General features: G+C 37.4%; 2 protein-coding genes across 3 annotated transcripts; one reads left to right on the forward strand and one right to left on the reverse strand.

The window, feature by feature from the left end:
- Nucleotides 1-1,922: 1,922 nt before the first annotated feature.
- On the reverse strand, nucleotides 1,923-7,873 carry LOC135582155 (transcription initiation factor TFIID subunit 8-like). Of its 2 annotated transcripts, XM_065133200.1 has the most exons (3): nucleotides 6,267-7,873; nucleotides 2,984-3,173; nucleotides 1,923-2,863 (listed from the first exon to the last, which is right to left on the reverse strand). In XM_065133200.1, exon 1 carries the CDS (start codon nucleotides 7,466-7,468, stop codon nucleotides 6,383-6,385), a length of 1,086 nt encoding a protein of 361 aa, XP_064989272.1. In that variant the 5' UTR covers nucleotides 7,469-7,873; the 3' UTR covers nucleotides 1,923-2,863; nucleotides 2,984-3,173; nucleotides 6,267-6,382. The 2 variants fall into 2 exon arrangements, with proteins under 2 accessions (XP_064989272.1, XP_064989273.1); XM_065133201.1 differs by lacking the exon at nucleotides 1,923-2,863 and having other exon boundaries at nucleotides 2,917-3,173.
- A 4,386-nt stretch (nucleotides 7,874-12,259) lies between these two features.
- Nucleotides 12,260-12,574, forward strand: LOC135626342 (inactive protein FON2 SPARE1-like). Its single transcript, XM_065131569.1, has one exon. It carries the CDS (start codon nucleotides 12,260-12,262, stop codon nucleotides 12,572-12,574), a length of 315 nt encoding a protein of 104 aa, XP_064987641.1.
- Nucleotides 12,575-13,681: the final 1,107 nt, after the last annotated feature.

Here is a 13,681-nt window from a genome sequence, read left to right on the forward strand (position 1 = left end):
AAGGATTTTAGATAACATATTCTAGTCTAACAAGATTTTAATCCAGATAAGATTAAAGATAAACTATAATACATAAAATATATCATATAAAACATATACCTTTTTAACATATTTAATTCTACAATAAAAACCTTAATCATGGGTCAAAGAATATTATGAAAACTTTAACTGATTACTTTAATACAAAAAATTTGACATTTAAAGAATTGATACATATTTTTCAAAGTATAAAACTTTCAACATTTAAAGAATCAAAATAAAAGCTAAAACTTTTAAGAAAGGTAGGGAAACCTACCTCTTGTCAACAGGGTGTAACTCCTCGTTCTCTTGTCAATAGGGTGTAACTCCTCGTTCCTCCCGCTGCCAGGCTCGACTAGGTGAGGAACGAAGGAGAGAGATCCCTCCCCTTTAAATAGGAGGAGGTGAGCCTCTATTAAGGGAAATAAATTTTAATTTTCGTATTTATTTAATATAAATTATTTCCATTTAATATACTAACAAATATGATATCATCATATTTGGAATACTTACTAGTTATTTCCTTAATTCATATCAACAAACAAGGAAGTAGATTAAGATTTCCTTAAATTATAATAACAAGTAAGGAAAGAAAATCAATTCCTAACTTAAATATTTGATGTGATTACATAATAGATCGTGACTCCCAACAGCTACGTAGCAGACTTGTGGGCATAACTGCAAGTTGCGGTAATCGTGGGGGTCGCTAGTTGACGCATGTGCACGGTTGCATAATGGGACAATTCGTCAGTGATGCTCGATCAACGATGCATCACATATGTGTTCCATTAGTGAGGAAAACAACAATCATTGGTCAGTCACGGGAGAAGAGCCACGTCATTGCGAGCAACAAATTGCAACGTTAACCCATGTAATGGGTATGGTGGAACACAACGATGGTTGCGAGAGCATGTTTAGGGTTTCATTTATTGAAATTATAGTTTTACCCTTATATATTATTTTAATTCTAATTTATGTTCTATTAATAGCTTTGTTCTTGAGAAACTATATATTTCCAACATATATCCCAAATAAAACTTGTGGTAATCGTGGGGGTCGCTAGTTGACGCATATGCATGATTACGTAGTGAGACAATTCGTCAGTGATGCTCGATCAACGATGCACCACATATGTGTTCCATTAGTGAGGAAAGCAACAATCATTGGTCAATCACGTGAGAAGAGCCATGTCATTGCGAGCAACAAATTGCAACATTAACCCATGTAACGGGTGTGGTGGAACACAATGGTTGCGAGGGTTTCATTTATTAAAATTATAGTTTTACCCTTATATATTATTTTAATTATAATTTATGTTCTATTAATAGCTCTATTCTTGAGAAACTATATATTTCCAACATATATCCCAAATAAAATTATAGTTTTACCCTTTAAAAATTAAAATTTTTAAACTTATATTCTCAATTATAAAATTGATTAATTTAAGCTATTTTAATTAAATATTTTGATATGACTTTGATCATGACTATAGTTAATCAAATTTTGATCCATTTTTAAATGGTTAACCCAAATTTATGAGCCTGATTTGAATAATTAATCCAAATTTAGACTTATCCAATTAAAAAGGATTAACTAATATAAGAGTTTCGTACAAAATTAAAAATATAAATTAGAATTTTTCTTTATAGTTTTTTCATATGACATATTGATAATATTTTTTATATATACTAGATACAAATTTAATTATTATATTTAAACATTTATTTTATTATTCACATACATATATTTACAATTATAAAATAATATTTATTTTTTACATAAAAACATGATTTATGATTTATCATGATTATATTTATTAATAAAAAATTTTATTACGCTGATTAATATTTAATAATTATTATGATTATTGTTTTGTTATTACAAGACCATCCAATCCTTTGCCTCTCTAAACTTCTCTTCTTTTCCTTCTCCATAGCATCAAAAGGAACAAGAAGAAAGAAAGGAAACCGACCTCTGGTTTCAACCTCTACCCATTTGATGCTCCATCTGATATCTGTGATCTCTGCAACCACTGCTTTGGAAGCACGTAAAAGCCAGCATCTGAGAAGACAGTTGAATAGGGAGGAGGCAAGGCATATCGGACAAGGAAAAGAAGAGCAAGAGACTTGCAACAAAGCAACTCTCATATACATCCCATATACATATGGATCTGAATAATCGAAAAAAGAATCCAACTTGCTGTCGTCCGTTGTGCTAATCAAATTGGAGTAGGGATAAAGACTAACTTTGCAACATCCCATATACATATGAATGTTGACAGGGGCAATAGATTTTTCTCTCCCCTCTACTCCAAATACCCCAATCTCACACTTGAGACAGAGAACAGATAGACCACCAAAGCACCAATAGATTTGTCTCTCCCCTCTACTCCAAATCTACTCCAAATACCCCTCCACTATTTTAGGATTTTGGCCCGTGTCACCGTTAACTAAACTAACTTGAGTATTAGATGGATATCAAACTCATCTAGGTAACAGTCTTTACTTAAGAAAAATAGCAAAGACCTCTATAGTCACTTGTACCCTCTCAATTTTCATGTTGTTAGATGATTCTCGAACTGTATCAAGATTTGAAATCTGAATTCGGATTGACAACTTCTGGGCAAACAAATCTATTTCATTCTCAAACTCTCAGTTTGAGTGATTGAGGTTGTATTCTCACTACGGAAACTGTGACCAAGTTCCGGTGACAATTTCAAATCACAACTATCAGCAAAAGCAGCATTTACTCTAAGCATCTGATCACAGAATGCAATAATGGAGGATGAACGTATAACAATGACTCACCTTGATGATATTTTTCTGCCCTTCTATTCTGCAACTTGCTACAGAGAAGACAACAAATCAAAGTCAATAAGAGTAGCCAGTGGAAAGAGTAGACACAAATTCAACACATTCACACAAAGAAACACATCAATTTGTCATGGAAGAATGTATAAAACTACCTCCCCAATCCGGTTGACTAATCCACGCATTCCAAGCATGATACAAATTCAACTCTTCAAGGATCCAGATATTTAACACTTTCCAAGCATCATACCTTTATAATTACTCCAGAAATCAGAAAAAAAAAAGAAGCTTTGATCTCCCGTAAGTGGATCTCAGCTGATGCAGATCTTTCTTCTTGCCAAGTTCCTACAATTACAAACACAATAAACTTGTAAAATCGTGTTGAGTTGCTAGGAAATGTGAAAGGCGATTATACGACACTCAACAGTAAGGTCATGACCATTTTACTGCATTATACATGTAAATTCAGGTAAATTGATCAACTTAAGCAGCTTCATATGTTCATTGGGACATCGATCACAAATTGGCATTGGTACTAGCAATTCAATCACCTAAGATGAAATGCCAAAACTTGAAAGTAAAATAACCACAGGATTTGCATCATTCTGCTTATCAAAACTTTCAAATGCACACAGTGAGCAAAGATATCAGTATGGTAGACATCAGATACACAATGTCATGTTGCACCACCGGTATTCCACCCCATTATGAATTTCCATGGTTTGACAAGTTCCACAAAAGACTTATGATGCTTTTTTTTTCACAGGTGACAATAGAGGCCCTACCGATGCCATGGAGGGGTTCATTGGTGCTGCAAGTCCAGGACTGTCTGCCAGGAAGACAAGCAATTCACCAAAGTGCATGAACAATGTCAATCTATTACATGCATAGAAGTGCCAGGATAGAAGGCATACTGGAACATAATATAGCACAAAATACTCATTGCCACAAGCAATAACCTATGCTGTCCTATGAAACTGGCTCTTTCCTGGCAATGAAGTATTGACAGCAACAATCCCATACTAAACATAATCAGGAAGAGGCATGGCATGCTCATCATGGATGCACGTGCTGTTTCACATGAATATAACTAACTCAAACTTGGTATCTGAAGAAATTTTTCAAAAAAATAAAAACAGAATTCAGATGTCTTAGCACAGCTCATGACATCGATCATATCTAATATGATATACCCAATCCGTATCGATAGCATCCAGGGACAACCTGATATTTGACTGATTTCTTAGCCTTATCCCAGAATGGTGAAAAATCACCTGAATAAACTGAACTTGGCCAGAATTGGCCCATTCTTTTCAATTTTGGTAGATTTGATAACCTTGAAATGATTTTAGAAAAAATGAAGAGGAAAGGGAGGAGGCCAATGGTCAGTTGGTCACCACAAGCACAATAATAGGAGGGCATGTGCAGGAAAGTCAAAGAAAGGGAAGAAAAAGACATCACTATGATTGTGAAACAAGGAAAAACATGCATCTGCAATTGTATTCACCACTCAATGCAGCATTTACATTAGACATCCCCCACCAGTATTGCAATGTTCATTGTCTACCACCACATGATATGGAGAGAAAAGGGTAAGAGAAAAAGGAACGAGAGAGAGTAACACTTCTTAATGAATAGGAATGTCATCATAAAATCATGTGAAAGCTCTCTTTAGGTGGAGTCCTTTAGGTGTCTTTGCATTGTCTAACAATTCACCCACAAAATTTATTAGGGACGACTTAAGACCATACACCTATTTCTATATTAAAAGATACAAGTAGACAACTTCTAGATCTTCTTCCATTGCATATATACTATAATTTTTGAAAAGTAAATAGTTTGTACTACAATAATATCTTTGTATAATATAATTAATATTATTTCTAAAAAACATATCAATGTTCTACTTAATAAAAATATTATCTGTTATGATTTTATTGTTACCATTGCTAATTTCACAATAGCAAATGCTCGTGCACTGGGTAATAATTTTCAATCCATTATGCTTTCAAAAGTTAAATATCTTCTGGAATAAGCAGGAAAATCTTATAATATTTCACAATTTTTATGGTTTTTTATTATAACTTTTTTTGTTGACCTAGTTTGATGTTTAAGCCTACCAATCCAATCCAACCAATTGCACCAAACTGATGTAAACCCTGGTTCTAATATTTGGATTACTGCACGCTAGTTCCTGACATTATGTCATTCTTGCCAACAGCAACCATGTGAGCAAATTTGACTGATTCATCATGTGAATAACCACAATAATCCAATTAGGAAAAGAATTTGCCTTTTATGACCTTCAAGTGAGGTATAATAACTACCTGCTTCAACGATTTATTATTGAATATAATGAGAGACATAATTGATAGAGAAATCCAGACTCAACTATGGGGCATGACTAAAGAACCTTATCTCTTTAAGCTAGTCCATGGACAAAAGATCCATTTCTTAATCATCAGATGGAAATTTGTTGAAGCAAGTAACAGCATAAAGCATTGTTGAAAGGCAACAATAATACTCCAAAGGACACTATAAATCTACAATCTCTTTGTATGCATTGGTTGGGGTCATCCTAACACCCACTAGATCAAGAGAGGTCGGTATGGTTTTTCCAAATGGAACATGATGGATGAAAAACCAATCATATTAATTTTTCAGCATATTTTCATTATAAATATGTGCTGGGAGCTGATACTTGAAGTCCTAAATATTGGCTTTCATTAAGAGATATTTGGCATTACTCACGATTTGTGTCATTCTACTTATAAAATTAAGACCTTATAAGTACTTGTTAGAAAAAATGTTTGGCAAATTTTCTTTCGATTGAAGTTCTTAGAAAGTATTTAACAAAAGTTTCCCTATTTTCAGAAGTAGAAACTTTCTCCTTCTGAAACTTCTAAAAGAAGAAAAAAGGTAACCATCAAACTTTTTTTATTAGGAAAGGAATTCATGAATTTCAAGAAGTTTGGTCTGAACACCTATTGATAATGATGATGAGGATGAGATGGATAAAAATAATATGTCCCATTCATTTGGGACATCAAATATAAGGGAGTGAGTGGTTATTTGTGTCACTCCATATTTTTTAAATTTATTTCATTTATTAATTTTTTAATCATTTATCAGAGTATTCCACAATCCCCACCAAAAAAACAAATTAATTTTTTTCCCATTCAAGAGATCAGCAAGTTATCTACAGGCAATTACAGAAAAAAAAAGGTTGCCAACATGTTTAACTTCCTTCAACCCATTTATAAATGGGTGATGAGTTAGGGATAGCAGATATAGACTGGAGCTACTTTGGAGTTTGTACCAAACACCAACCGACCAGTCTTGTCGCCGACCCTAGTAAAAAATGTGATCTTTGCTATTTATAAAGAGAAAACGAGAGAAAAGAGTGAAAAGGACTTCCAAATGGAGTGTGTCACATACCTAGAATTTCCCACACAGCCCAACTCGTTGGGAACAGAAAAGTGCACAATCGACCAAATTTGACATGCCATACAATACAGTTACATATCCACTCTGCAAGCGTGTCTAGATGTTCTTTATAGCTGAGCAAGTTCATGTGGTTTGTCTATAACTGCTCTAAATATAATCTCTGCTCTCTTCTTCTTGTCATCCTTCTCATCGTACTTGAGAGACCATGAATCCTTATCAGCAATCAAAGTGTCAGAAGGGAGTGATGCTGCTACAGATTTCTTGACAGTCCCAACCTTAAAATGCACTGTAGGCCTGATTCCATGAAGAAGCTTTCTCTCATTAGTATTGAAGTCGAGAGAACCAACCTTTGCCGCCTTGATGACAGGGACAAAAGTCTCAAGAACAGACAACCTCTTGCCAGCATAAGCTTTCAGTGGACTGGCAATTTCAGATACTTCTTTCTCACCATATGGTAAAGGTGAGGCCAGAAAAGGATTGTTATTAACCTGATTGCCATTCCCAACATGGCCATCTTTGGTTGGACGAAACCCAGCTGTCCTGTTGCAGGCAAGCCGCTGTTGTAAGCTTAACAAAGACCTCTCAGCCTTCTTCCGCCGCTTTGCTAGTTCAACCATGTCTGCTTTGACATCAGTGTCCCTCTTGTTCCAAACTGGTGTGTGGACATAGGTGTGAGGATCAGGGAGCCTTGGAAGCCAGTTAGGTATGTGTTCTCCCGGCGGTTCCTCCCCAGCCTGAACAAAGCTAGGTGCAGGCTTGGGCATTCGAGATACAGGGAATCTAGGAATGGGCTGAACAAATGGGATTTCCTCTTCTGTGCTTACAAACTGGGTGATCTCTCGAACTACACCAGTATTCACTAGGCAACGGTGAACACCAGATGCACCAGAAAACCCTCTCCACGAGTCCAAATCCTGTATTCCCTGGATGACATCAAACACATTGCAATCCGCTCTTCCAGCCAAATTGGCATAAAAATTGGCACTTTTGCCTAGATCGCAAATGTACCGGACGGCAACCTCTGCAAGAGCGTCAATCGCAGAGCGACGGGAGTAGTGAAATCCGGTCGACTCACAAAGCTGGGCAACTGCGATCTTGGCGATGGCATGGCCAAAATCGTCACCTCCTGACAGCCGACTCTTCTTCGAGCTGATCTGTTGACCCCTTCCACTATTCTTTCTTCCATCGCTCATATTCGATCGATCATATTACCAGCGCCAAAACAAGGGTTCGCCCAATCTCCGCCACTCCTAGTTCATCCGCCGCGTCTATGAAGCTCGCGATCAGGTCATCACATCCCAAAAGCCAGCGCGATCCTCTAACCCCCCAGGATTTAGCAGCTTCTGAACCAGAAGCCGCAGTACAACGCACAGCAGAATTCTATAAGCTGGCGAAGGCGTCCGGAGTTACAAAGCGGCTCCTCAATGAATCTCGACAGCTTTTGAGATCGGGAAAAAGAACTAATTAAACGCAAGAAGAACAAAATCTAGGTTTGCGAAAGGAAGGAATCGACGGCAACGGATGAAAAATACAACAGAATATGAGGAAGGGAAGACTCAGCAAAAGAAACCCCTCGATAAACCCTAAATTTCGAGAAGCACGAGAGAAGGATCGAAGGATTTCAGATGGGTCGACGGGGTAGTTTTATCCTTGCGACGATGAATACACGTGGCGATCATACATTGGCGAAGGTTTGTAGGTCGAATGTGTAGGGGTGCGGGTAATGCTGTTCCGGCGGAGCAGTGGATCTCAGGGCCGTGGAGTGGGGCCCGCCTCCGCGTGGTCTCGATTGCGTGTGTCACGGACACGTTTTCAACACGTAACACATCGACACAGGCGTCCCATGACCAACCCTCTGCCTTACATCCCACATCCAACGTCACCGTATGTTACGTGTCTTTATGCGAATCGTCATAACTAGTGCTCGGTGTTCGGTGTAACGCATCAGTACTGCTTCGCGTCACATGGCTTCCCCGTATGTAAGACGTCCCTTTCCGCCGTTGGATTTTAAGACGTATCAATCACGAGTTGATCGGGCTCACGATTTTTGGCTCAGTGGTGCTGAGGCAAAAACCCTCGACAGCCAGGAAAAGCGAACCAAAAACCCTAAACCTAGAGCGAGCAATATCGATGGCGAAATCGTCGACGTCCATGGAGAAGCTTAAGGGATTCTTGAGTTCTCAGATCAGTGACGAGGAGAAGTGGGCTCTGAATTCGGTAAATCTCCCTTTGCTATGTTTCTTCTGAGTTCCCGTGGTATAATGGGATTCAGAAATCTTCAAAGGTTAATGCTTCATATGATCCTTGTGATTGTTTGCTTAAGTTATTCTCTTCTGCCCTCCTTTATTGTTTGATGATCATCGGATTTATTCTCTTACCTCGAAGTGGTTGTTGAGCTGATTATTTGAACCGTTAAAGCAAATCTTTTTTCTGTACATGCTCCGTTGCAAGAAATACTAGAAAGCAAGAATACAGTGTTTGGTCGTTTAAAGCCCAAATCTTGGAGGTTTTATGCCGGTAAATCTGCTAGTTATATTATCTCTCGATTGATAAAGTTACCTACTAAAATTTGGAGAGCAGTTATAACTTTATGAACTTAAGGTGCTAGTGGTAGTGTTCAATTATAAAAGTGAGCATACTATTGGCGAGAAATTATTTTGGTGTTCTTTAAAGAGTGATCAAGTTAATGCTCTTATCTGAAGAATTAGGGTATTAAGTTCTGCAATTTGCTTTATGATTTGAATCAATTGATTTTTTTTTTTTGTTGAAGAGGACATATTAACTGCTGCAGTTTGCACCATTATTTGCTTTCTTGTATTGGATATCATTGGTAAATATTAAATACCAAAAGATCTAAATATACTCGTATGGCTGCTTTAGCAAATTATTTGACAATTATGTACTTTCTTTGCGAATTCATGACTGCATTGTGTTTTTGGAGCTTACCGGTTCGACATATGGGTGCCAGGTTTGACTAGGAGTTGATGATAGTGCCCTATAACATTGTAGGTGTTATGCTGAATCCATAAACCTTGTGCATCTTTCAGGAGTTTTGCAGGAAAGAAGTAAACTGGTTGTCTTCTTGTTTTATATGAGTTCTCCCCTTAATTTCTTGTGCCTTGCTACGCCAGAGATGTAACTTGTTGTAAATCCTGTAGTTTATTTTAACATATTATCCCTTAGGTATTAGATATTTAGAAATTGATCTCTTGTATTTCTTATGTCTGGACCCTAAAAATCCCTCAAAAAATTATTCAGGGCTTGTGCGGCTTACATGTGATGTGCAGTAGCTGAATATTCAGATAAATAGCTGTTTACATTACCTATGCATTTTTTCATGTATTATATTATCCTTCAATCACCCAGATAATTCATGCCTAGAATTTTTACAGCAATTGAAGTAAAAAACAAGCTACCAAAACAAAGGGGATGATAGAAGAAAGAAAACGAAATTAAATCATGCAGCCTCTTCTTTTCTTTCTTTTTTCCATCATCTTAGTCCTCCACTCCATCAAAACTTTTCCTTTGCTTCTTCCCACCACTTTTAATTTGCTTCTTTCTTTCTCTTGGTCTTTTTTTTTTAAATATCCTCTATTCCCAGTCTTGCTTTTCTGCAAAGCTACTCCTCATTCTTTATTTCTTCGGTTTTTGCAGTCTTGCTTTTGTACTTCATTAATTGATTAAGCCACTACAAAAACTTGAGAAATGGATATCTGCTGAGGCACTTTTTTCTTCGCTCTAAAAGGAGTTTCCATGATCTTCTTTTCTGCCAGCGTCTCATGTCCTTTGATGCAATGGAATTGGCTGTGACTTATGTAACACTGCTAATTTTGGCCGTAGCTTGCTTGGCTAGATTAAACAAATTGTTGACCTCATAATTTTCAAGATGACATTTGAGGGAAAAATTGTCCACCTGTCTGCTCAGCAAATGGCCAGCACCTTTCTCGTAGTGGGCATTCTAACCTTCTAGCATCATCAATATTTTTATATTACTAAATATAAACAATATCAAATTATCTTAGTTGCTACTTTTTAATGCTTTCTAGTAATCAAGATGATGTTTTATGTGTGGTAGGGTCTTTCCAGAGTCATAAATGCATGGTCTAATATGGATATGATGTGAATGTAACATCTGCATAACTGAGAAACTAGCAAATACTATTGCAACACAACTTAAATGGCACATACCTTTTTTTTTTGTTGTCTTTTTCTAATATCGGTACCTTTACTTTTTTATTATTTAACAGTTTTGCATGATTGGAGCGGAAAGTGAATTTTGTATTGTTCATTTTTTACCTGTTCGCTTATGGTAGTCAATCATTTATAATATTCTTGTGTTAACAGCCTTCCAGCTTCATACTAGATTTTTCATTTACCCACTTAACTTTGTTACAGAAGCTGCTACGTGCCGCCGGGCTGTTTGCTGCATCTATAGTTCTAATGCGCAACTTTGGAGATCTTATGGCTATCTAAAGCTGAAGTAGTGGATTGTAGTTCTTTTATATACTTAAATGTTATTTAGGATGTTTTGCTTCCCATCTTGTTAGCGGATTGTAATTCTTCTTTTATATACTTAAATGTTATTTCAGATGTTTTGCTTGCAGTTTATGTCATAAGCTGCATATGCTTTTCAGGTATCACGTTCATATGGCATTTGGTACAGTAGCATGGTTTGCTTGCCTATTAAATCATTCTTGTCGGCCTTTTTTGGTTCTTACTAATATTATCTTGCCCCGGTCTGGGTTCTTTTGCTGTACCATTAACATGTAAGTTATTATCATCCCAAAAGACTCAATTTAGGGCTACTTTACTTGCCGGTTGTTGTAAATGAAGTGAGAAAATGAGTTTAAAGCTTTTCAAATTTTAGTTTTGAGTTTTACAATGTAATAACCCAATAATGGTGGGTTGAATTGTGTCTCAAATTTGAGAAAAAAATGTATGGTTGTTTTGCTTGCTTCTGGAAATGATGACAAGATGTAACTTTTAAGGCATGTCATCTCTGGTAACATGATGTTTGAATTACAGAATCACAATACTGTGGTGTTTGAAATGAATTATGCATGCTGAAAGCTAGCTCTTATATTTTTTGCCCCTTTTCTCATAATTTCTTCTATTCATCCTCATGGATAAGGAATAAAAATAAGATTCAGTACTTGAAACTTCTATTTGAGAGTCAATATATATATATATATCTTATTTTAAATAGTGTATATATGTGATAGATTTAACTTTAGATTTTTTTTGTTGTGTGATTATTTAGAGCTTGTGAAATCTATCTTTGTATTTGTTTATCCATAACTATACCTAGATTATAGGAACCAATATTGCAAGTGAGTTTTGCAAAATGAGAGGTAGAGAAAAATATAGGTCTGGCTGAATCATTCAAGTTCATGTCACCCTACAGTATCAAATCATCAATCTGGCTGCATGCCCACACCTCCCTGCGTAATTTTTGGTTTGTGTTGGAAGGGACATCATTAGATCTCAAATCTACCGGATGTTATCCTTTGCTTGCAAGGCAAGTGAAGGTGAGGTGAATCCTCATCCTTACGACTACAAGTACGTAACTTGAGTCCAGATGAACTCTGCTACCCTACTCAAAGCTCGTCTACTCTTACATCAATTTCGGTCGTCTACCAAACTCTAAGATCCATTTATCTACGTAATACATTGAATATTATCATTTGTCCATATGATGAACATTTCCTCGTGCCATGGTGTTTTCTCTCTTCTTCTTGCATGCATTGTCTTCCCACACGTGTTATCAGAGCATACGACCAGATAAAAGTTACTACAAGCTTGAGTTCCACTCCCTGTCCTCCTTGCATGCATTTACTGCCGAGGAGCCCCATCTGTTCATAGGTCTCTCGCCATGCTGTTTAAAGCCCATCACCTCCTCTCTCTCTCTCTCCTCTTCCTTTCTTCTCCTTCTCTTGGATCATAGCGACGCTCTTTCTTGATGATCTCCTGCGGCCGAGAGAGCCATGACGAGTTCTTCCTTTCCTTCTGCAGCGCTTTGGGCCCTTATCTTGGTCCTCGTCTTCCTCTCACCGGCGTCCACGAGTCGTCTCTCTCAGGATGATGATACCTTCTCGGCCTACGTTTGCCGCCGCCACTGCCACCACCGAGCTGCGAGTTCTTCCTCCTTATTGCGTGGGTTGCCTTCGTGGTGCCTCCGTCCTCGGCCAGGCCAGCTTCAGCCCCCTCCGCAGCCGCCGCCCGGGGAGGAGGAGGTCGATCCCCGATACGGCGTCGAGAAGCGGCTCGTGCCGACCGGGCCCAATCCTCTTCACAACTGAGTTCTTGTATCAGTCCCGGTGGTTGGCGTTTTCATCCTCTCTTGTCCTTTCTTTCCCTTTAACCTGTGGCGCTTTCTTGGTTTCCATCCATAGTGTAAGAGATGTGGAAAGGAATCACAATGGAGGATGTTTACTGCTTTAGTTGTTGCTGCGTTAAATCTCCCAGTGTTGTTTGAGTTCTTGAGATGACTGTGCATGGAGTTCATCTGTGTTATCTTCTCTCTCTACAATATGTTCGACTCAAAAGAGGCTCATGATTTCATTAAATTGGATGGTGGTGGAGAGCTCAATGCATTCATGTGTTGTCCTGAGTCATGGGTAATGCATGAGCCTCACAAATCCTTCTCTTATTCCCCGCACTGTGATTTCACTGTCTATCTTGGCGATGCCACACAGCAATAAAGTAGGCATTAAAGGGAGGTTAAAACATGCTCTTTGGGGGGTTGCACTTCATGTAGCTATCAGATGAAACATTGTATTTGGAAAGCTACAAAGCTAGATGTCAGTTCTGAGAAGAACTCTGAAGAAGCTATCAGATGTAACTCAGAGTGTGCAATGTTTGCATCGAATTAAAATGTAACTTACTACATTTGTAAATCTGCAAGGCTGATTGCATAACCTACTCATAAGATCATATTCTTAAGCTATTAAATGTAATGAAGAAACAGATGCAGATTAATGTCTAAAATGAGCTCACTGCAAGAGAAAGAGAAAGAAAAGGGCATGACAAGGAACAGAGGGGTTGATTGCCCACATTAATTGTGAGGTTTAAGAAAACTAATAGATGCATACTCGATTAAGATTGGAGAGAAATTGAAGGGCTGAAACAAAGCAAGAGAGATGCATTTATAAATAAGATCAAAATTTAGCAAGTCATGTGTCAATTTTAGGATTAAAGGATGACACCAAATAGTAATTACTATAGTCAATGGAAAAGAAAATTCAAGTTCTTGAGTGTAATCTGTAACTTCAAGAAAAAAAGGGGTTCTTGGATCCAACAAATTGTATAAGTAGTTTATATCATCAAGAAATGTCAAAGGATACAGTACAAATTGGAGTTGAGTATCTGATCAAATTATGCAATGAATCCAGTAAAGAAGTCCAAGT

The sequence above is a fragment of the Musa acuminata genome, chromosome BXJ2-11 (genome assembly GCF_036884655.1).
Source record: "Musa acuminata AAA Group cultivar baxijiao chromosome BXJ2-11, Cavendish_Baxijiao_AAA, whole genome shotgun sequence".
Classification (NCBI taxonomy): domain Eukaryota; kingdom Viridiplantae; phylum Streptophyta; class Magnoliopsida; order Zingiberales; family Musaceae; genus Musa; species Musa acuminata.